At 35.0% G+C, this 25,880-nt stretch overlaps 1 protein-coding gene across 1 annotated transcript in view; it reads right to left on the bottom strand.

Moving 5' to 3' along the window:
* Nucleotides 1-25,880, bottom strand: part of PTPN13 (protein tyrosine phosphatase non-receptor type 13) — a 211,339-nt gene that overhangs the window by 95,095 nt on the left and 90,364 nt on the right. Inside the window, exons 7-9 of the mRNA XM_080676988.1 lie at nt 16,260-16,823; nt 1,496-1,591; nt 1,029-1,122 (exon numbers count right to left, since the gene is read on the bottom strand). Of these exons, the coding sequence (XP_080533114.1) occupies nt 1,029-1,122; nt 1,496-1,591; nt 16,260-16,823 (754 nt within the window). The remainder of the gene's footprint in view (nt 1-1,028; nt 1,123-1,495; nt 1,592-16,259; nt 16,824-25,880) is intronic.

The following is a 25,880-nucleotide window of genomic DNA, read 5'->3' on the forward strand; positions in this document are numbered from 1 at the left end:
TCAAAAATTAAACATTAAAGATAATTTTATTGTAATGTATTTAATTATTTGGAGTCTAAACCTTTAATCACATGGCTAGGGTTACCTGATCTATTAATAGTTTATGGCTGTGAAACTGTCTGCCAGAATTAATTGGCTAAGGGGCAAATTTTTGTTAATTTCCAAATGATTCTTTTGTATATGGTGGCACCTGAATGATACAAACAGAAGTAATGAATTTGAAAGGATTCCCATAGTATGGGTGTAAGTTCTGAAGCATCCTCTGGTTCTCTAATATCACATTACAAATTTCAAATTAATGCTTAACATTAGCAATGTGCTTTTGTTCATGTAAGGGACCTTGCACACACAAAAAGAATGCACATCAATATAGTCACTACTGCCTTGACACTTCTCAGTTTAAGCAAAGTAAATCAATACACAGCTATAATACCACCATCCTAAGTCTGAAACAAGAATAATACCTAATACCTTATAAGAAAGCTGAGTATTTCAGTATAAAAATGAATTCTTAACAGCCCAAATTGGGCTTTAAAAAAATACAAGATAACCTCTTTTAAACCAGGAAAAAATATAGTGAATAATTAACTTTTTACATAACAGGTTACTTAGTAGTAACCTACTCATTATTCATTCAACAAATAATACTTAGTGAAATCCTGCTTGTTGAACCTGTTCAACCTTTTGAAATAGGTATTACTCTCTATCTTCCCACAGGTTTAATGCCAGGCCTTCAGAATTTCCTAACTGCTAATAAGTACTGACAATTCTAAAATTCAAGCACAAACTACAAATAATCAGAGCCAATTCTAATTTTAAAAGATACCAATAACTCAAACTTGAACTATTACAATGTATTCACATAAGTGAATAAATTTGTGGGTATGGAAAGAGGAGGGAAAGAAAAGGAAAATGGAGAAAAGAGGATAATTTTTAAAAATATGTACTTGATTCTAATAAAAACAAAAACAAAAAAGCTGTCAATGTTTTCAGGAAACACATTAGTATTACTTTTCCAGGTCACATACCTTGGTCTGTGTGACTGGCCTTGACTTGGAGTTTCATCTACTCCTGGGAGACCACTGTTAGATTCAAACCTCTTTGAAGCTTCACTTTTTCTCACTAATGTAAGCGAAAAAGGAACCGATGATAATAATATGAAGTGATCTTATTTAAAACTCAAGCATTTAGCAGGAACAGACCCATATTCAAATCATATTCATATAATTGAATTAATGACAATGTCTAGAGGTAAGTCATGTTGTTTTTAAAGACAATGAATTATTTTCTATATTATAAAAATGACTACATTGTTGTTGATGAAGCTGTTATTAAGCTCCTATAATATTGTTAAAATGAATAACTGGCAGCTTTTTATAATTCTTAAATTTTTTATATAGAATTATTCTTTTGCCACCTCATAACTCAATACTACTGAAAAAGAAGGACAATCACGGTTTCTTAAAAACATTTTATTTTCTGAGATGCCTCTCACCTTGTCTGAAGTCTGAGTCAGAGGAAATAATAGATGGACTATCACTGGAGGTACTAAAGATATCACTGTGGTAAGTTTTATATCTTCGAATTGGTTCTAAATGGATTAAAACAAACAAAAAAAAAACACATTAGAAAGGAAACTCATTAGCTGTTCCACACAAGTCAAATAAAATAGTACATTTACTATGGTGAGAGTGGAACATTTTATAGAATGCTTAAAATGTAAGATTGCTGGATGGTGTTCAAACAATGTGCTTCCAATTTTGAGGTAGTCTGCCATAGAGGTTAAGAGCCTGGACTCTGATGCCAGATTGCATGGGTTTGAATCTCAGTTCCACTAATTGCTAGGTGTGAGACCTTAGGTAGGTAGTTTAACGTCCTATAACTAACTAGAGGCCCGTGCATGAAATTCGTGCATGGGGTGTGTGTCCCTCAGCCCAGCCTGCACCCTCTCCAAACTGAGACCCCTTCAGGGATGTCCGACTGCCCGGATCGGGCCTATACAGGCAGTCGAACATCCCTCTCACAATCCAGGACTGCTGGCTCCCAATTGCACGCCTGCCTGCCTGCCTGATTGCCCCTAACCACTTCTGCCTGCCAGCCTGATCACCCCCTCACCACTCCCCTGCCAGCCTGATCGACGCCTAACTGCTCCCCTGCCGGCCTGATTGCCCCTAACTGTTCACCCCTGCAGGCCTGGTCGCCCCCAACTGCCCTCCCCTGCAGGCCTGGTCACCCCTAACTGCTCTCCCCTGCTGGCCCAGTCACCTCTAACTGCCCTTCCCTGCTGGCCTGGTTGCCCCCTACTGCCCTCCCCTGCAGGCCTAGTTCCCCCCAACTGCCCTCCCCTGCAGGCCTTGTCCCTCCCAACTGCCCTCCCCTGCTGGCCTGATTGCCCACAACTGCCCTCCCCTGCCGGCCATCCTTTGTCCACATGGGGGCGACCATCTTTAACCACATGGGGACAGCCATCTGGTGTGTTGGAGTGATGGTCAATTTGCATATTACCTCTTTATTATACAGGATTTCTTTAGCTGAAAAGGGGGAATAACAATAGGGTACACCTCGTAGCGTTGTTGGAGTTTCAAGTGAATTAATATAGATAAAGCTGTTAGAAAAGAGATGTTATATAAAAATCATCACTGACAACCAGTTTTAGGGAGTTGGAAGAAAGAGGTCTGTACTTTTAATCTGTTTCCAACAAGTGAATCTGTGACTTTACAGTATCAGCCTGCACCCTCTCCAGGATCGGGCCTAAACCGGCAGTCGGACATCCCTCTCACAATCCAGGACCACTGGTTCCTAACTGCTCACCTGTCTGCCTGCCTGATCACCCCTAACTGTCCCCCCGGCTGACCTGGTCACCCCCAGCTGCCCCCCCCCGCTGACCTGGTCACCCCCAGCTGCCCCCCCCCCCTGCCGGCCTGGTCGCCCCTTACTGCCCCCCCTATTGGCCTGGTCGCCCCTCACTAACCCCCGTGCCAGCTTGGTCACCCCTTACTGCCCCCCCCCCCCCGCCGGCCTGGTCGCCCCTCACTAACCCCGCCAGCCTGGTCACCCCATGCAGCCTGCTGCTCGGTCATTTGGTCGCCCCTCACTAACCCCCCTGCCGGCCTAGTCACCCCATGTAGCCTGTTCAGTCTTCCATTTGGTTGCGATGGTCACTTAGGCTTTTATATATATAGAAGATAGATCTTCAACTACTTGTATAGCAGTGACTCTTGATACTGTAAAGTCACAGATTCACTTGTTGGAAACAGATTAAAAGTATAGACCTCTTTCTTCCAACTCCCTAAAACACACACACACACACACACACACACACACACACACACACACACATTTAAATAGAACTTTAGAAACGCAATGCAGGTAAAACCCTGTTCCAATAGCCTCATCACCATCCACTTCTCCAGACAAATTCTGCACTCATGTTCTAGATTTGCAAATTTATAACCAAAAGCATATAAATTTTTAGGCTCCTTCCTGAAAGATATTCTCTCTGCTAGGAATGCAAATGTCCACTCCAGCTTTTTTTTTTTTTTTTTTTTTTTTTTTTTTTTTAAAGCTAGACACTTTTTCTTTTTCCTTTAAGAGAAGCCTTAACTTGAGCACAAAAGCTTTCATGACCACCTAAAGGCCAGGTTGGGCAAGGCTTCCCTCACTTTCATATTGCTTTACACATAACTGGTTGCAACTCTTCCACTGCCTAATAATTTTCTACTTGTTCCCTCTATCTAAATTATAAACTCGCTGACAAAAGGGATTTTTTTTAGATGTATCTACCAACTGTTTGCTAGCAAGCACAAAAATAAATATTTTCTGAGTGAATATGAATGAATGGATGAATAAATAGATAAATATAAATGTTACACAAAGGTCACCAATGATCTTTAAGAGGACTATTTCCATTGCATAGACAAGCCAGAGGCCAAATCAGAAAGGGTTAAAGAAGGTCCAGCTGGTAAGGAATTGAGAAAATTCTTTCAATTAGTTTAGGGGTTTGAGAAAAGAAGAGACATTTTTTAAGAAGACTGAATGAGGAATCAAGAGTCTTTTTGGCAGAATGGAATATCTGAGCATGATTTTAGACAGTGTATAATAAGTCTGCAGATTGGGGGAGATTGAAGTTGTAAACATACCGGGGAAAACTGATGGAAAAATGTGCTGAGGAAAACAGGAGGAGATGGCAAAAAAATCCCCAATACACCTGGGACGGTTAGTTGGCAAGGTGAGATAATCTTTTCTTCTTAAGAGAAAGAAATGATGGAAAAGAAGAGGTGAAAATACAGAGGGAATTCCCAGATATTCTTATCAGAAAGCTGACTTACTCCTGGTAATAAAAACTGAATCACTTCCTGGGAGCCTGTTTAGCTGGGAGCTTGAAAGAGTAAAGACTTTCTGCTTTGAAGAATGTGGTAAGTCAGCAAAAACCACATGAAAGCTTTTATGTAGCCATGAGAATTTAGATTAGGCTAGCAAGCATGAATTGTATTGGAACCAATCAGAAAGGTTTTGCGGCTTTTTCTTGGCATTAGAGAAAGCAGACCATGGGAAATATCTAGATCTGAGGAATGACATGGAATGCATGGCAGAGATAACCAAGGTATGGGAGGGAGTCTATTTCACTAGTTTGTAAACTTGAGAACAGGGACCTCACAAAATGAATTATTCCTTGTGTTAAAAGTTGTTCAGTAGAGAATGTTTAAAAAAAAGAGAGATGAGTGAATGAATGATTAATGTGATTTGAAAGGATTACAGAAGATGACAAAGAATTTTACATAATATTATTTGACTTTAATGGACATAGTTAAATGATTATTTAAGAAGAACTGTTATTTTTTTTTCAAAAAGCATCAACTAATTTTTTGTTTCATTTTTATAGAACTCCATGCTAAAATTTTTGAGAAATTTTCCCAAGGTGACTTGGCCAAATTCCAAAGCCAGCATTGCAACATAGAGAGCACTAAAACCAGCAAAGCCAAGGAGAGGACCCAGGTGTTCATAGGCAATACAGTTTACCTTACAAAGAAAAATGGGAAGTCACAGTAAGTCTATTGTATGACTGAAGCAGAAAAGGTCGGTCACTAGGATGTTATACCATGCAATAATAATTTCACAAGCAATTTTAAGTGAATTTACTGTTTCATTGTTATTTCTGCAAAGCAGCTGCAAAATAGTAAATAAATTTTAATTTTCATTCTTTGGTGGTGCTTTATTCTTATACTGTTTTATGTGTCTGTATTCTTCTCTCCTGCTAGCCTATGTTTTGTTTCTTTTTTCTTTAGTTCACTCTGACAACATTAGTAAACTTTTTAAGTTCTTGGGTTCCCTTCATAAGACATATTAAGGTAACTTTGATGATCCCCTTTTAAAATATAGCAAAAAATAATCTCCCCTTGATCAACTATTGGTTTATAAGTGTTTTCAGGACCACACCTGGGGTCAGAAAGGGACCTGCCTTATGAACTTTTCCTGCCTTAAAGAAATAGGGCACTAGCATTCCAGAAACACAAACCAGATGACTAGCTTGGCAATACTATTATGGGTAAGAAGACTTTTCCCTAAGATTTGAGTAGGGGTGGGTCTCTATGTTACTTAAAGTAGTAGGAATCTTTTTTGTGAGCTTCTGTATTCTGAAATAGATCTATTAAAATGTTGTTATCCACATTTCCTTTCATGTAATGGCATGGCAGATATAACCACATTAAAGTTCCTAGGTAATATTTACAATTCAAGTCATGCTTATAAGAAGGTTATAATCAGATTCAAGTTCTCAGCCAAAATTTATTACTTACTCATGATTACAAGAAAGGTTAGCCCTTGTTAAGTACAGGCTTTCCATTTCTGAATTAAATAGTAAATTTAACCATTTCAGAAATTATTTTAAAATTACACATCTTTTACCACAAGTATCTTGCATTATTAGTGTATACAGAGTGGCACATTTTCCTTGCTTACAGATAATTTAGGCAAGAACAATTACTGGCTTTTTGATATGACCTACATAAAGGCAAACTGTAGACACTAACTAGAAAGAGAACAGTTTTCCTCCTCTGCTCTGGTCGGCAGAAGGGTAACCCCTAATTTTCCATGAGCTGTCCTAACATTACTAACAACTTTTCTTTTAGGAAGATACAGATACTACAAATGTTTTCTAGCTATATTTAAATGTATAATATTAACACTTTAGATTTGGTCCAGACCCCAGGAATGTGGTATTAACTAAGTGATTAAAAAAACCAAGTTTTTTATTATAAAAACTTCTGAACAAGAAAACAGAACAATCAAGTTCTCATATAGCCATCTCCCAGCATCAACAAAACACAGTAATTGTTATTTTAATTAGAAAGTGTCAGAATATTTTTAACAGAGATGCTCCTAAGTATTTATATATAATATTACAAAGTTTTTTGAATGCCAAAATTCTTGAATCGTGTGCAATAGGCCTATTAAGAATATTCATATACACAGTTTATACATTTAAGCTTCCACTATTACAATTGCAGAACTGAATTTATTTGCCTTTTGTGGGATAAAATTAGACTTAAAATCTAATTTTTGGTTTGTAAATTTCTTATCTCAGCTATTAACTATTTCAATGAAGCCCACACTGTGCAAATCAGTGTACTAGGGTTTATTTAGGGTCATAATTATTCCTCATTTCACTAGACAATTTCCTTCTCTGACTTCCAATGAGTACTTAGTTTGCAGATGTGGAAAACGAAGTGGCAGGAAAGAATCTGAGTGTAGAAATAATAAGTGCAAGAGGATGAATGGGTAAGTAAAATTAGCCTGGTCACATATCACCAAATCAGAAGAACCACATTAGGTGTGTGTGAGTATACGTATATAAACACATAAAACATTTGGGAATATATTCTCTCCAAAATACATTTTGTGGAACAGCAGTGGGAAGAAAAGGGACTACAGAAGAATGGCTTAAAGAATTAGCATTTGGATAGAAGTCTGGTTATAGAGATTTCATAGTCATACATACTTTGATATTTAAAGATATTTCTTAATTCCTCTTAGTATCTTCTATAATTAAGAGTATACTATTTTTAAATCAAATACAAGGCATAAAAGCCTGACATTTTATTATCCTTTAATGTAATCTGATTCTCTAAACAAAATTCACTTCAGCTCCAATATCATAGTGACTCTACTTAAATAGTAACAATAAAAAGCAGCTTTTCAATAGGCTAGAATGTTTTGTCCTAAGCTCTTAACAACTAAGAGTCATGATTTCCACCACCACTTAGCATACTTTAAACATATAAAGTTGTGGCATTGATCATACTTTTAATGTTTAGAAGATTATAAAGATTTGCAAGATATTCTCAGTTTACATAAAACTATTTCAGGTGAAATATTCAAACCCACAATCTTCACATTAAGAGGAATCTAAGCCAGCACAAGCTGCAATCTAAAAAGCGACACATATTCAAGCTCAGATAAGTAACGTGCAAAAAGACTCCCAACTGCAACATCAAGAATTAAGTAACCACGTTTTGCTTAGCATTTATTTACCATTAATACATGACTCAAATTACAGAAAACAAGTTTCAAAGAGAAATGCACAAAGTGACTGGTTTTGTAGCTCAGAACTATAAAATTTTAAAACCTTGCATTTTTAAGGTTATGGACCCTAACAAATAAAATATTTCAATTTTCAAATAACTCAGAGAAACAAAGATAATGACGTTATATATTCATATATGAAATATTTTCCCCTCTGCTTTCTTTTCAAGGAATTAATCTCGGGAGAGTAGACATTGTACCTTTTAGATGTTCACTGGAGTCTACTGAATCCTATATTATACCATGCTGCAAGGTATAGGAACAGAACGTATTCTAACTCCTTGAGAGCAAGATATGATCAATAAAAATTTTAACCAGGAAAAAAAAAAAATTTTAACCAGGAACATAAATTATGCAAATATGGACATAGGTAAATGAGGAAGATTATATGGAGAAATGCTCAGTGAATAATACTTTATAGATGTAAAATTTGTGCAGAGTAAGAATGGCAACAATAATGCACAGCCTCCATTTTCCTCTCCTTCTCCTGGGGCAGTGGTCGGCAAACCGCGGCTCGCGAGCCACATGCGACTGATACCCCCATTTCTTCTAACGTCACTTCTTCAAAATAGACTCGCCCAGGCCGAAAACCAACTTCTGCATATTGGCAACGAAGCTTCAATTGCACTATATGTGCGCACCCACACGTGGTATTTTGTGCAAGAGCCACACTCAAGGGGCCAAAGAGCCGCATGTGGCTCACAAGCCGCGATTTGCTGACCACTGTCCTAGGGTCTTGTGTGATGCAGTAACTACAAAGCTGGGCCATGACTTGCATGGCTGTCCCAGTCTTCCAGCGCCCTCCAGGATCCTGCTGTTAGGACTTCTCTGCCTGTTCTAAAGCTTTCAAAGAGAACAGAGCTCTAAAGCAAAACGACTGCATTTGTTGGTCAGGCTGTGACTGACAAGTATATGACTTTCACTGAGAATCGACAAAATAGGAGGTGATTTCTCATCACTATAATTCAGGGGTCCTCAAACTACAGCCCGCGGGCCACAAGCGGCCCGCCGAGGACATTTATCTGGCCCGCCGGGTGCCGCTGCCTGTCCTGCTTAGCAGCTGACTCGTCCCGGGCCCGCAGTGCGCATAGGAATTTGTTCATAGTTGTTTTTTTTAAACTATAGTCCAGCCCTCCAACAGTCTGAGGGACAGTGAACTGGTCCCCTGTTTAAAAAGTTTGAGGACCCCTGCCAGAGAATATTGTTGTATCCAATATCAGAAATAGCACCACTGAATATACTGAATATTTAATACTAGAGTCCTGGTGCACAAATTTGTGCACAGGTGGGGTCTGGCCAACCCGCCTCGATTGGGGCCATTCGGGCCAGGCCAGCTTGGGGAGGGGCCATGGGAGGTTGGCAGGCCAGGCCTGCCCCCGATCTGCGTGGGGGGCTATCGGGGGTGGAGCCGGCCGGGGGGGAGGGGTCATGGGCGGTTGGCCGGAAGGCCCTGCCCCCTGGTCGAACTCCTTGTTGAACTCCCAGTCAAGGGGACAATTTGCATATTAGCCTTTTATTATATAGGATTAACAGCCACAATGCAATACTCAGTTTAGATGAACAATTATGAGTATCTATTATATGTACTAGTAGATGCTAAGGATACAGTTCTGAGTTAGATTAGGCGAAAAAAAAATTGGTGTCCTACAGGAGGAGAAACAAACTCTTCAAAACAAATAGTTTCAATGAAAAACATAAGCCATCATCATAAACTGAGAAGCTGAGAGAAAGTTTCCTGAACCAGGCAATGTCTGAAAGCTCTGATAGTCTCAAGGCAGAAAGCTGCATGAATAAAGACACAGAAATACAAAACTGCCTGTAGAAAGGGGAGGGGAGAGGGAGGAAGTGGTGGGAATAGAGAGACAGAGAGGATGTGTACATGGCGTTGGAGTGAGGTGTGAGATGGGAAGTGCTCAAGGATGAGACTCGAGAGATAACCATGGAGAACCTTGCACACCGTGATCGAAAAGGAGCTAAAATTTTATCTTGCTCAGATAATGGGAAGTTATTAAATGGTCAAGAAAATAAATGTATGGCAGGGAAATGGAGGACAAGTTGTAGCTGCAAGATCAATTTAGAAAACTATTTCCATAGTCCATGGGAAACAGAAGGTATTGACTGGGATGGAATAAAAAATATTTTAGAGATTACAATTGCTGGGTCTTAAAAACCACAATGATAGTAATATCCATTTTGGAGCTTTCTTAACACATATCAATCCATGCTTCTCAGAAGGTATAGGTGTAAAAGCCAAACTGGGTCTATGTTAAACTATGTGTGAGTTAGATTTAAATTAGGTACCCAATTTCTGATAAATTAGTCTATGATTTCTGGGAAGTCCAAAATCAGTATTATGTGACTGAATACAGACAATGAAAAGTTTGTACTAGTTTCACCTTTAACTTACCTTAATGTTTAAAAAAGCAGGTTCATTTGTTTCCCCTTGGATAAATCAAAAGAAGTAAATGTCTTTTCTCATTTGTATTTTAACTAAAAAAAATGATATTGTACACCTCTTCTCAAACCAATCTTTCCTCAATAGAACATTAGTATTTTATACTGGACTAACTTTATGTGAGAATGGTCTGAAGCTACACTATTCTAACACAGTAGCCACGAGCCACACATGGTGTAACTGCTGAGTTGGACTCTAGACAGACAACATTTCTTCCACTGAAGAAGTTCTACTGGACAACATGAACCTCTTTACAACTCAGCCTGGAAACAGTAGGCACTTACTTCTGGCTGAGTAAGATGTTGAATCCAGATTGTCTGTGCGAGTATGCTCTTTGGAGATCCAAACTCTATTTGTACCTTAGTAGTATAATAATTAAGTTACTAATATCTAAAAACATGTGATATTTGACCAAAACCACATAAAATCCCTGCTTATTCATAATTACTTCTGTGGAACTGAGCAAAATAAAAACTGAATATTAATGCTATTTAATATAGCTCTTGGAGTATCTAAATAACAATTCAATCATATCTCTGTTTTCTATTCAAAGGGAAACAAGGTGAAAAAGTAAAAACCAAATAGTCCATTTTTACCAGTTTTTTATTTTAGCAAAGAGAGGTAAGTTTTGAAAAAAATGTTCTTTCTCTCCATAGAATGTCACTGGAAGCATCCTAAATGGTGAACTGTAACATTTATGAATCCATCTCTTGCTTTTCTCAAATATAAGTATAAAAATGTACGAACTTTCAAATTCAATCTTCTCAGGGAAATGAAACATTAAGGACCTCAACAATGAGAACAGGCTCACATACTTGAGTGTTTACATATTCCAGCTGCAGAACACAGACTTTAAGCTGTATTCACAGGGCAGTCACGGAACAGCAAAACTAGGCTAGACCATAGGGCACAGCATTGAAAGGAGGGAAATAATAGTTAATTTTGATGTAAAGTAGATTGGCTTAGAACTCCTTAAGTAATATTTAACAAGTCACTTTTGTAGGATTTAATTATATCTGGTCTTCATACTTTCCCTTCTAGTATTATACAAAATACAGAGGAGTTTTGATGGTTGGAAGCAAAATGCTATTCATGGTCCCCACCCAGGGTGTGGAGTGCTCTTCATACTACACTCACAGTACTGGTTCCAAGTCACTGTCTACAATCAGGAATCTGCTGCCAACCTACAGAGCAATGGCTGGGGAGTGTGTGGTAATTACATCACAAGAGAGATGACAACAAATGCTCCTATTAGAAAATTGACAATTGTCTCAGATCTTGAGATGAAGTGGAGAAAGACAGAAAAGAAAAACTGAGAACAAGGAAGGGAAAAAAAGAGTAGAATAGGAGAGTCCTATGGTGAGGTGAAAAAAGTGGAACGAAAAGAGAGTGACATCAAGTTTTAAAATTCATTTTCACACGGGAAACCTGTTGTTTCTTTCTGTCCCTTCCTTACTGCTTTATGTATATAGAGAAGTATCTGAATGTTTAGGTGTTAATTATCATGGTAATAATCTTAAAATTTGTAAACTTCAACTATAGTTTCTTTCCTGGGATCTTTTTTTGTTCTTAACTTTGTTATTTTGTTCACAAAGAAATCAGAGCACTCAATGGCAACCGCTGCTTAGTCCCTTATCTCATCAGTTACAGGATATCCATCTTACAGAAACTACCTTAGTAAAGCCCCAACAAGACACTATCGACCACAATATAGCATGTGCCACAATGGAACTGCATCTTAACCCCCTCCCAGTGTGGTTTACAGTAGAAAGAACCAACAGTGACTCATTTTGAACCTTTCATAATACTATCGTGTTTTCCTGTATTTGAAGAGATATAATTTTATTAGATTAGAAAGAGACTCAAAGGGTTAGGCGGTTAGTTGAATGTCCAATGTCTCTGGCAGTAAAACAGTTTTCCTGACAATGTATCTGGTTTCTGCTTGAAATCAGAGTAGCAGTGGAAAAAATCTTATTCTAGGGCTCAGGAGACCTGCATTCTAAATACAGCTCTGTTATGAATTATGAATCTCCTTTGGCAAACTAGTTTACTCCGGGCCTCTGAAAATAAGATGTTTGGTTTAAATGGTATCCAGATTCCTTCCAGTACCAGCCTCCATGATGTTAAGGTCTGTTCTCCCTCTGATGTTGGCTGGTGGTTGGCTGGTGAATGTCAGCTGAGAAGCCATGGAGGTGATTTAGACAAAGTCTCCTTTCAAGAGAATGGGCTAAGGAAAGTGCTATCCACCTGAGGTTGAAGGAGACAACTCTCTTTCCTATAGTTCAATGAGCTTCCTTGCACTTCCAAAAGGACAAACTGAAATGCAGTCATTGTTTTTTTCTTCCGATTGTTATATTAACTCAATGAACACTGGTATTATGCTAAGTAAAATGTCACATAGAGAAAGACAAATACCATATGATTTCACTTATATGTGGAATCTAAAAAACAAAATAAATGAACAAAACAGAAACAAACTCACAGATACATAGAACAAACTGATGGTTGCCAGACGGGAGGTTGGGCGAGAGGGGGTGTTCGGTGAAAAAAGTGAAGGGATTAAGAAGTACAAATCAGCAGTTACAAAACAGTCACAGGGATGTAAAGTATAGTATAGGGAACATAGGCAATAATATTGTAATCCAAAAATATGGTGTCAGGTGTGTGCAAGACTTATGGGGGGAAGGATTCCGTCTGTAAGTTATATAAATGTCTAACTACTATGCTGCACACCTGAAACTAATATAATATTGAATGACAACTATAATTTTAAACATTCTTTAAATTTTAAAAAAAATTTAGGAAGTGACATGTAGTGGAAAGCCTTAGACTGGAACTCTGAAATCTATGATGGAAATCTACACTCTCCCATAATGATAAAAACTCTATCGTCAACTTGTTATGTGGTCTTGGGTACATTGTTAAATCTTCATAAGCCTAAGAACATGTACTCTAAGACCTCTTCTAATTCTAAAATTACTCCTACCCAGTTGCAAATGCCAAATATAAAGATCACAAAAATTGTACAGAGCATTAGCAATATTGTAAAATGCTTTAAAACAAGGATGTATACTTTTTAAGTTTCATTTTGGAATGCAATGCTCTTTTTAATTAAGATATAACTGATATACAATATTATATTAGTTTCAGATGAACAAAATAGTGATTTGAAATTTATATACCTTATGAAGAGAATACCATGTAAAGTCTAGTAACCACCTATCACCACACAGTTATTATTGACTATATGCTCTGTGCTGTACATTACATCCCTGTGACTTATTTATGTTATAACTCTAAGTCTGTACCTCTTAATTCCTTTCACCTTTTTGTCTATCCTCCCAACACTCTGGCAACTATAATTTGTTCTCTGTATCTATGAGTCAAATAAGAGTATTTTAAAAGAAAAAATGTGTACAAGAAAATGTGCACATTAATAACATCCAATGTTCTGCCTGATTTATCACACATAAAAGGGATCTGTGGAGCCTGATTTTCATGAGAATTAAATGAGATAAATGGGATTATATTATTTTCTATTCTATTTTTTGAATACTAGCTAAAATATTCTATTAGCAATTTGTACTGTTGTTTGCACAGCCAACAAATTATCTCACCTTTAGAAAAAGACACCACAGTACAAAACCAACAAGTTACTCAAGTAACTAAAAAGAATTACTGCTTTTGAATTCCAAATATCAAACACTCCGTTTGCATAATGCTTTTAGTCTAAAGCAAATATAGTAATTTATTACTACTAGCAAGTTTCTATATAATAATGGAGTTTATTATTTAAAATGGTCTAAATGTTTCCATAATAATAGCAACATTTTTAAGGTGTTTTATTTAACTTGGTTATAAAATATACTCTGGGGAAAAATGCATAGGTTCTTTGTGGGAGCAAATGCTTTTGAAAACTCTTCAACAGCAAAGAAAGGTTTCAGGATGACAACTGTCCTGTATCGAACAATTCAAAGCGCATTTGATTTTTAAAGAGATTTTTTCCCCTTTTCTCATACCTCTTATAATGAATCTAAAATTTCTAAAACTGAAAACTGTGTTTCATAACAAGTTACCATTTTTAACAAATAAGGGCCTACAAGATTATACATCATCTTTGCAAAAATATATGCATGTTTAGAAACAATTTAGTCTCTCTGAATTTCCTTAACACACTGGCATGCACACATTACCTGAGAAGATAAAGGCTCATATGCAAACTAGGACATAATTTGGCTTAATATTCATTTTACAGGTAATCAAAAAGTCACCCATTCAAATAAAATATATTAAGAGTATTATAGCATAATTTAACAGGTTAAATATATTTTCATTAATGTTTGATTTCTTTATTGTTTATCTCTCAAAGATCAAGTGTAAAAAACACTTTCTCCAACTTCACTAGTATTAATTTATCAAACATTAAGTCAAATCTTTTGAGAACATAGTAATATTCTCATTTTAAGAAAACTATTCAACCTCTTAAATGTTAGACATAGTCATCTATATTGGTATCTATCTTCACTATTTATATTCTGATACTATCATGGTTTATTGATTTGAATAATTTAGGTTTTGGTTTTTTTTTATTCCACATTGGCAATATTTCTTTATATTAGTGTATCCATGAAGGCATGCTCATAAGAAGGTCAGGCTAAATTACTATTCATTGCTAGCTATTGTGCAACAGTAAACAGTCATGAAATACAACTTCTGATGGGGAGAGTATTTTAAGCTGCAGGAAGTGCCAATTCTTTGCTGTCAAACTCTAAACATTTACAGATCAAAGTTAAACAGTGAAATCATGCATAAAACAAGTTTCTAAGTTTTTTATTTTCTGTATTTGAAAGTTCTGTATTTGAAGATTACATATGACCATCTCATAACATTAGCTAATGTTTTCTAAAATGCATGTATTTTCAAACCCTTAAAATCAGTTAAGTGTTCAATAATTTCTTTCGTAATTTCAAATTATTTAGTAATTTGCAAATCCTGAATTTAAACAATTGCAAAGCTTCTTTTAGTTGAAGTAAAGAACAATGTAGGGAGTATGTTCAGTTCCAGAACTATGCTTAAAACTTAAAGAATAACAAACCTTTAAAGGCAGTGTACTTTAAAGGCAGTCTATGAATAAAAAAATATTCTAGTGGAGTAACCACCTTAAAAATGAGTATGATCCTTGATGATGTGACTACTTTCACTAAACTAGAAAGCTCCTTCAGGTTCCCCTTCATCAGCTATGCCCCAGGGTTTGTCTGAAGGCAAAAGATAGTTAGAAAAGTTTAATCCTCAAAAAATGTAGAGGATTAGATAAAAAAAACTCTATCTTATTTTGTTTTCTCTTTCATCTATCTACATTAAAAATAGCCTCTATCCAGGTCTAGAACACAATTTTATTCCATTCAATATATTGAGCTTTGTACATGAATCAGGTATTGTTGAAACAGAGCTTTATCCCGCAAATAATATGAATTTATCATTTATAGTTATTTTTATGCCTCTCACACTAATAATGTAATAATCTGATTTATTAATCACTTTACATTCATTACCCAAGTCATCTATTTTTGTTAAGAAGATTTTACAGATGGGGTAACTTAAGAGTTATTAAGCCCAACTGCTGAAGAATCACATAGCTATTGAATGGAGTAAATAATTCACACCTAGGCTGTCTGGCTCTAACTCTGTAAAATTAAATACTATCCTTCTTAAAATGCAGATTTAAAATTTCATTCTAGACCAAACAAATTATAATCTCCAGGAGCTATGTCCCAAATTTTGTTTTTAAAGCTGGTGGTTTGGGAACCACTGCACTACCTCCACACTACTCTGCCTCTGTCTTACTCTATGAACCAGTTTTTACGGAAGACTCCCACAAAACAGAGCATGACAGATGGTACTGGGTAGGGTTAAAAAGAAGTAGGAAACATGGCACCTGCCCCTGAGAAGCTTACAATATAAAAATATACTACCCCCCCCCCAAAAAAAAATACTACCCCAAATATTGAGACTATAAAGCGATTGAATTGGGTATGTTTAGTAGGGACAATTCTGTTTGGCTTTTGGTAGAAGAGAGAACAGATACTGATAAAGAAGACTAACCTGAGTACAAATGTTTGGCAGTGGAAACAAGACTTGTGGAATTGTTTAATAACCCTTTTTATTAACACAATTTTAAATGTTTCAATTCAGTACTCTCTCAAACACTCACAAAATTACTAACCTTCTACATTCATGGCTTCTCTCAGAACCTGAAGTTTCTTTTGTCTCTCTCGGATTCGGTCCAAAGCACTTGATATGGCCGAGGAAGTGGGCAATTCTCGCGTGTGAAACATCGGATCCATTTTCTGAGGGCCAAAGATATCCAAGGCTATGCTTCCATCTGAGTACCTTGCCTCCTTTTTTCTAGGAGTAGTTGAAGTCCGCACTGTTATTGCTTCAGGGTGACAGTGTCGGTATCTGCCAGTCTCCCCAGAGAAGTCTCTGTCAGCTGTGCAGAGCAAGTCCATGGATGAAGCCCAAATCTTCTTCTTGGGAAGCACATCAATGCCAGGGATAGCTTTTTTTTCTGGGCCACTAGTGTTGAACTGGTAAGGAGAGCAGGTATTTTCAGAATCTTCCTGTCCAGAATTATTATCTGATAAAATGTCCTTGAAATAATCTTCCTCATCTTGTGTGTCTCTGATGGACAGAAATCCCATAGATTTACTAAGCCCTTTGTTAAGAAAGGTCTGATGAGAGAATGGAGACTTGTGTATGTCTAGTGCATCAGAAGTAGAGCTTCTTCCTGGAATGATAAGAATCTATCATGTATGGACAGAAGTTTTAGAAAATAACTGGAATGTAACCTTACTGTTGACAATGAAAGTGGTGACAATTTTCTAAATCCTCCACATGGAGGATCAGAGATCGATGGGATAGAATGGGATGGTCATGGTGGTGGTGTCAGTGGCAGTGAAAAGAGATGCTATGTTTATATAACTTTTCATAATCCAATGCTTTTTATCTAATAAAATCAATAATATTTCAAACTTTTATTTTTTGAGCAGTATCATTTGATATTCCTCAGAAGTAAATTACTGTTTTTTTAAAAATAGATAAAAGTGTCTGATACTATCCAGTTTAGCAGAATATTAATTATCAATGAAATTATTTTGGGTAATAATAGAATGTATAGTTTATTTCTTTAACTTCAAACACATATTGATTCAAACATGTAATTCAAGCATGCATTACTTCAATATGAAGCCCTGGTATTCTCTGGTCATTTAAATAAATATGTTTAAAGAAGAAACAAAGAATTCTTGCTATATTCTGAATGGGGTAAAAAGATTATGGCATTTGAAATTCTTAAGTATCAAAATTTTATTATGATATATTTTTATGTGTTTAAATTGTGTAAAAAAGTTAATTTTTTTTCATGAAAGATTATCATGTACTAACATAGTTTTCTCTCTCAAACATAATGTGGCAATATTTATCAATTGGAATAAAGTACCAATTCTTATTTATTCTTTAGTCCTTGATTTAGTTCAAACTAGTAAGCATTCTAATTTTTTAAGGCAGCAGTCTGTAAATGCATTGAGACAGCAAAAATACCCAACCAGAAATTAATTTTTTGAATTCATAGTTCAACAACAAAAAATTTATATATATGGTTCTACTATTGAAAAAAGAAACATGACCCTAGCTGGTTTGGCTCAGTGGATAGAGCGTCGGCTTGTGGACTGAAGGGTCCTGGGTTCGATTCCGGTCAAGGGCACATGCCCAGGTTGCGGGCTTGATCCCCAGTGGGGGGCATGCAGGAGGCAGCCAATCGGTGATTCTCTCTCATTATTGATGTTTCTTTATCTCTCTCCCTCTCCCTTCCTTCTGAAATAAATAAAAATATTTTTAAAAAAAAGAAACATAGAATACTTTGTAGTTATTAAACCATAGCCCACAAACACTGAATATTTCCCATGTGACTATCTTTGATCCCTCTTTGATTATTTTTTTGCTATGTATACAATATAAAATAATGACTAAAACCTTCTGAGTAATAATCTGCTTATTAACTCATTTGAATAAGTCCATTGCCCCTTCAGGGTAACAGCTATAAGCTTTAATTCCTTGACCACAAAATTTACCTTAAAAATCTTAGAAAAGTGAATTCATTTCAGAATGGCAAAAAGTAGTTGCTTACTTGAGAATTAGGTTCAAAAACTTTATTTTTCTTGCAACTCATCATTTCCTGCACATGTCCAAGTAAGTGCAAATAAGGCTAACAATATTTGGGGCATGTCATGTAAAGAATACTAAGAAAAACATACCATACCACATCCAGACATATGTTTATAATTTTAAAATTAGATTAGAAGCTAGAGTCTGTGACAGTCTGTATTATAGTATTTTAGGGGTAAATTACATTCTTAAACCACATATTAAAATTCATTAATTTAAAATTTTATTAAAAATATAGAACAAATATATTCTTGAAATTTAATAGAATTTATTAAATAAAAAATAAGAATTGAAAGAATTTAAGGCTCATACAACCATAGATAAACTCAACAATCTGTGTTCTTTTACTACCCTACCACCAGGTAGTCAAAATGGAGAAAATATAAGTGAATATTTTTGGCAACACCATAAATTCATGGTCAATCACTTTGGACACTTAACATTAAGTGTTAACAGTAAGTTCACTTGCTCTCTACAATGACTGCTTCATTTTTCCTCATTCTTCAAATTTCCCACCTCAACTCCTTATGATCTTGTCTTATATTACACCAAAAAAAAGAAGTTGTCAGTAATGAGCTTTCTCATTTTTCCATGACAAATACTACATATCTATGTGGGTCTGCAAATCCTTTCCCTCTAGTCTCAAAGGATGAAATTTCCTACCTATTGAAGGCCCGTTCCTGATACCTGTTCAATTCCCCCCTTTTACTTTATCAAAGATTTTACTTTGGTTAACTTCTCCCCTTTCTGCTTACATCTTCATTACTTTCTCTTCCTATTGCATCATTTACATTGTATACAAGCATGCTCCACCATCTGGTTAATAAAAACCAAACTAAACAAACCTCTCCCTAAGTTACAATCCAGGGATGAGCAAAAGTCAGTTTACAGCGCTAAGTACATGAGTTTATACTTGTATTATTTATTTGTAATACAACTGTCAACCTAATTTTGCCCACCCCTGTGTTTCCCTCTAGTTACTGCTCTCTCCAATTTCTCACTTCCCATTCATTATTCTACCTACTCTAGTCAACTTCCAACTCCTCCACACATTGGCAACGTTTATCATGTATCACTAATGACCTCCATATTTCCAAATCTAATGGACAACTTTTGCATCCAAATCTTACCAGAAACAACCATTAGTGATGACAATCCCTCCATGAATCACTTCTCTCCTTATAAGCCTGGTGTCCTCCTACTTCTCAGATGGCTCATTCTCAATCTTTACTTTTTCCTCTTCCTCTGTTGGATATCCAAATGTTGGATTTCCTCAGGTACCAGTTTTAGAACCCTATCTTTTCATTCTTTCCTAATATAATTTCATCATTAACAAGGCTTCTAAATATGATCTACATACTAACAGCTCCCAAATTTATATTCTTGATACTGACCTCTTCTGGGAGCCCTAAGCTTATGTAATTGGAACTGCTACTGGTATATATCAGAAGCACCTCAAACTGAACATGCTTAAAACTAATCTTTTACTTCCACATCCAGAGATGTCCATTCTACCCCAGTTTTTCCAGTTTCAATAAGTGGCACCATCATCAAACTGACTACTCAAAACAACAATACAGGCACCATCCTGAAATCCTTCATCATCCTTATTCCCCATATCAGATCCATCAGAGTGTGCTGGCTATTTAAATCTCAAAGATCTCACTCCATGTGATCCCTCTGATTCCAGTCATCACCCTATTCCCAATTAACATTATCACTTGACTAGATAATTGCAATAGCTTCTGAACAGGCCTCCCTGCTCTTCTACTTCTTCATCCAACCATCCTCCACTCAGCAGACAAAATTATCTTTTTGAAATATAAACTCCATGATGCCACTACCCTGCTCAGTGAGTCTCAAAGGCATATGATTGCACTCTAAATAAAATCTAGACTCTTTTTGGTCTGCCACTTGAATCCTTTTCAGTTTCATCTCCACTTCCTTTATTTAATCCGGGCCATGGGGTTTTCTCTGTTAAGCTCTCTTATATGTTAGGGCCTTTGTAGATTCTTTTTTCTCTGCCCTGGAATGGTCTGCTCCTGATCTTTCTCTTGGTTAGTTGTTTCTTATCCTATAGTTTTCTTTTAAACATGACTTCTTCACTGCAGCCTACCCTGACGACTACTGAGGTAGAGCACTTTCCAAGTATAACGTAAGTCTATCCCAGGTATAACAGGTACATTTATCATTCTCTTTTAGGTGATTAGTATTTACTATCAATACATCAGCGGACCATGATATACTAAGAGAGCCATGTCTTCTCACTAGCCATGAGGCCCAAGACTAACTGCTAATAAGGTGGCTCTTGGATAACTACTGTTTTATAAATGCTAGGCTTTTATTGTCATATTAATGATAGTCACTATCTTTAACTACACAACTATATGAGTACTTGCCTGATTAACACTTCACAGGTGGATACTCTATATAGTATCACCTGTAGCAATATGGTATCATGGTTGCTACATGTTGCTGAAGCACTAGGGGAAAAAAGTTCACTAATTTGAAAACTCAAAATGAGAGTTCAAATATAAAATCTGGCTATATAAATGACGAAAAACATAGAATGCTAGGCTCATTTATTAGATGCTTAGGTCAAATAGATCAGTGAAACCATGTACTGTTAACACTAGTGTTATTTACTTAGTAACAGTATTTGAGACTAGATAAAATGCAATGTCTTCAACTGCTTTCCAGATCTTTCTAAATATGGCCCACGCTATTATAATTACTTTAGCTACAAGCAATAAACAACATTGAAATCATTAATTAGGTACACCTAATGACTGTGCTCAATACCCATTTTGATCACAGGAAATGTTATTTCTTGAAGCAATGCCTTTGGATCTACTCTTAAAAGATTTCAGGTGAAAACTTCCCTGATATTTCCTATTCTGGTAGAATTAGTACCTCCTTCCACTACTCTTATGGAGCATGCTGGACCTCTAATAGGACATTTCTTTCACTGTATTAAAATTATCCTTTATATTATATATATCGGTCAGCACTCCCACTCATTTCTCCACTCACACTCCCAAATGGAACATTACCATAATATAAGGGACCATGTCTTATTTGTTTTTGTATTTCTAGTTCCCGATAACAGAGATTTCAAAAGAATGCTTATAGAATGGATAGATTACATAACCTTTTGAAATCTTTTAAATCAAAAGCTTAATCCACCAGAAAGATTACTGTGAAAAACCTGGGTTTTAATTCTAGCTTTATCATTAAACCCATGAACTTGGTCAAGCCACTTAATATCCATGCTTCGTACTTCCTTCATCTACAAAAATGTGGACATAATTTGTTATGCCTTCTTCTTAGAGATGACAGAATAAATGAACTAATTCATATGAACTATTATGAGCTCTTCTGAAGAAGGGCAACATAAAATTCTAATTTTGCCTTCCTTTTGTTTCTGCTTTATTTTCCTCAGCATATAATCGTCTACTGTGGGAGAATTTAAAAGTTCTTTTGAGAGGAAATAATGAAACTGGAAATCAAAAGATCTACAAAAATTTTAGGTTTATTCTACAAATTTAAAAAATCACATTATTCTAGTGATGACTAGAGGTAGATTTTCTATTTCTTAAGGAGGCACTGAGTTCAGAGAGAGGTTACAGACAATATTAGATTATATACAATGATAAACATCTATATTTAAAATGAAACCATAAGCTGAGAGTACACAGCTTGCTAAAAACTAAAGGGAACAATAAATACACTTGGAATAGCTATCAATAAACAATTTTAAGAACATAAAAAAGTTTTCATTATAAAACACATTCCATTTTAATTAGGTTGAAAAAAATCTTCCTGGTAAAGTACATTGTATTTTAATTATTTTTATTTAAAAATGATAATATTATCTCTAACTGGATATCGTATCATTTACCTTTCCCCTCACAAGAGACTAAAAAAATTCACAGCATCTCTTAGACGCTAACTTCAAAATGACATTTCAGTATTAAAAGAGGCTCTCGATTCCCCATCTGTCCTCACAAATGTGTTCAAGTACATAGAAAAAGAAACGTGATATTATCAATACGCCCAAGTTCTGAAGCTATATCATGCTGATCTGATCATGGTGTAGGTTTCCACCGTAAGCTTGGCAGGAAATGTTTGCTTTCTTTCTGCTTAGTGAAGCCATTTTATCAGCATGAGCAGTATTCAATAACAAAGTGGGGGCAGACAGCCCACTAGTTTGGGCCTTACCTTCTTTGACAGATCTCAGAGGTTAGAAATAAGGAGGGACCTTTTAAGGTCATTTACTTATAGATGAAAAATTGTATTGTTAAAACTTAGTTGAACAATCAAATTACATAGTTATAAGGCATTATCCCTAAAATGGTTTGCAAGTGACCATTGAGAGTTGAGAACTGGCACTGCCCAAAAGTAACACCAGGATTTCTAATGGAGTAATTCTAGAATTACTCCATTAAAAATGATTTTATTGCTTTTCTATGACTTCTTCAAGAACAACAGTACACTTGCTTAGGGAACATTCTTCCATTTCAGATTTAAGAGGGTCCTGAACTCTGCAAAACATTTGGTCCAGATAATCAATCGTCTATATTTAGTTTTTACAATGAGAGTTTCTCATGGGTTTTAGATAAGATAGCTGGTCTCGGTGTCTTAGAGGAATATTTCTTCTTCACAAGGTAATTTTTTCTTAACCTTAAAGTTTTTATGTTATTATATGCCACTGACTCTTAGCTGCTAATTGCTTCTGTCTGGTAATGGCTATACCTAGTATATTATTTTTATTGTTTTTGAAATGTGGTTTTATAAACTAATTAAAGGTAAATTAAGAAAGCCTTTGAGCAGTACTATTGTGGGAAGCTATGGCTAAAACAAACTGGGGAATCTTCTTACATTACACTTGATCCAAAAGATTGTTGTTTCTTTAAGTATCAGGACCTCTAATTCTATTCAAAATTATTCTGAGTGACAACTAAATTTCTTACAAATTCTCTTGAGTTTACATATAGGGAGGATTTTATTATCCAAAAAAGAGATAGGACTATTTTAGAGAATAAAATCAATGGAGAGATTATTTAAAGATTTCTCTGTTCATTTTTTTAAGTCATTACCATTAATCCTAGATTATCTGTGTTTGGACAGTCTGTTAGTCATAGAATTTTAAAAAGCTGTTAGACAATTATATTAAGTCTTTCTCAATATTATAAAAACAAAATCGCAAATAAAAGAGAATAATACTTTTGTTTGAAATGACACATAGTCTAAAAATATGAGTCAATATGGTGAACTATGTTTTTCTTTTTACTTTGTACAACCTAAGGTTTCAAATGGATTATCTAAAAAGATAAATCATAAAATCATATATATTTCTTTATGAAGCCATTAAAATTATATTATAAATATATTATTATATCTAATATTTTAAAACTATTTTTCACACCCATTCAATCAACAAATATTCATTGAACACCTACAAAAATGAATGTACTTAATCTACATGTCTAGTAAGTTTTACTTTTATATGACTTTTATTTAAAAACATATAAAACAACAACAAATGTATATATGTAATGACAAGTAAATAACTTATTGTTTAAGGTATGTTATAAAGTAGGTGTAAATTCAGTTCAATTTCTAATTCCTATGTCTAAAATATTATATAATAATTAATGTCTATAATAGTAAGATTGAATCATTGAAGGTAATATATTAACACCTGAGAGTTTTTAAAATTTAATGAACTGAATATGACAGGGTGATTTCTTTTTTCTTTTCTATTGATTCATAATGGATAGGGATAAAATGGGATTCTCCTATATTTAACATTTTATTGTTAGAAAAACACAAACTGTCTTTAAAAATTAATAATATAACATTATATTTTCTAAGTAAACAAGTGACAAGCAAAAAAAACACCCTCACACCCCAATTTTATAACATGGACACTTAATTGATAGTAGATAATAGAAAGGAATTCTAGAAAGAGATAAAAGAAATACAGAAAATAAATAAGGAGGCAAGGAGGAAGAGAGAGAGGAAGGGAGAAGAGAGAGGGAGTGAAAAGAAGGAAGAGAAAAAGGGGAAGAGGGAAATAAACTAGAAAGATAATAAATAAGAGAAATAGAAATAATTTCTTTTAAATCTAATGTTTCAGTTATGAAGTATGCGGTCTCCCTGACTCTTTCAGATTGCCAATGACAGTCAGCTGTAATTTCTGCTGCTATTCAGTTCTGACAGGACACTGACTGAAAATTTGATGTATTAACAAAGTGCTGCCATTTTTAGCACCAAGTTTCACACTATGTCATATTTCAAATCCTAGTATAGTTTTAAAATAAAGGGAACCAGTTTTTTACCTACAAGAAGGTGTGTCTGTATATATAGGAACATAAGTACATTAAAGAAACATAAGGGTTAAAATTCTTTTTGAATTACCATCGAAGTATTGTAAAAACTAAGTAAAACAAAATCTGCTTTCTGGCTTGTTTGTTTTTACCTCCACATAAACTAATAATATATATACTAGAAAAGAAACCAATATAACCAATGAATTGATTATATTGATGATATGAGAGCTAAGATAACTTTTCAGGAAAACAGTCAGTATTCACAATAAGTAAAATAAAAGTACCAAAGCAGACACTTAACTAACTGCATCATTACAGAATTACTTCATTAGAAATTATTTTATTGCTTTTCTTTTACTTCTTCAAGAACAACATTACACTTGCGTAGGGACAATTCTCACCTCTAGGATACATGAAAGTTCTCAATTCTGCAAAACATTTGGTCCATATAATCAATTATCTACATTTAGTTTTCACAATGAGTTTCTCATTGGGTTTTAAATAAGATAGCTGGGCTCTGATTATATGGTTAACTGTAAATTTAGGCATCTTAGCTTTCTAATCTGACTACATTATCAATTAGAATGTTTTATTAGAATATATTTAAGCCATATTTACATTTACTTCTTCCCAGGCTCCATAAGACAAAATTTCACCCACAAATATTTTGTCACTATTTAGATTTTATCAATATTACTCGATAAGAAGTAAAGAGAAAAAAGATAATAAAAGCCCCCACAAAAGTTCATTTCATAAATAAGCCAAGCCTGAAACTTAACTTTCATTTCGCATATTTGGAATTTCTATTCATTTCCTTAAAAAATAAATTCAATTATTATGTAGAACCCATAATTATTTAATGCTATTGGCAAATGGCTAAACTATTCTTCATCAGGTTTTTTTTAAAGATCATATAATCTAACACAATATGTATGACTGCAAGTCACAGAATTGGTTGATCATAAAATCAATTTAGTGGTTTGTGACTAGCATTAAAAAAAAATAGAATATAAAATAAAGTGTAGTAAGAATAATGTTTCTTTGTGAAACTCTTATTTCAGTAGAGTTTATATTCAAATGCATTTTTAATGTAAAGTACCATGATAAAGTAAATAATTTATATTATTGCTATAATAATGATATGCAAAAGGAAATGATTTGCTGTGGTAGTCTTGATTATATTAACAACATTTTATGCATAACTTTAATGAATTAATACATTAAAATAAAGGTAGCATTCCTATCTATTCCCTGCCTCTACTTTGCATAACTATATTCTAATGATG

The sequence above is a fragment of the Plecotus auritus genome (assembly GCF_963455305.1).
Source record: "Plecotus auritus genome assembly, chromosome: 1".
Taxonomy (NCBI): domain Eukaryota; kingdom Metazoa; phylum Chordata; class Mammalia; order Chiroptera; family Vespertilionidae; genus Plecotus; species Plecotus auritus.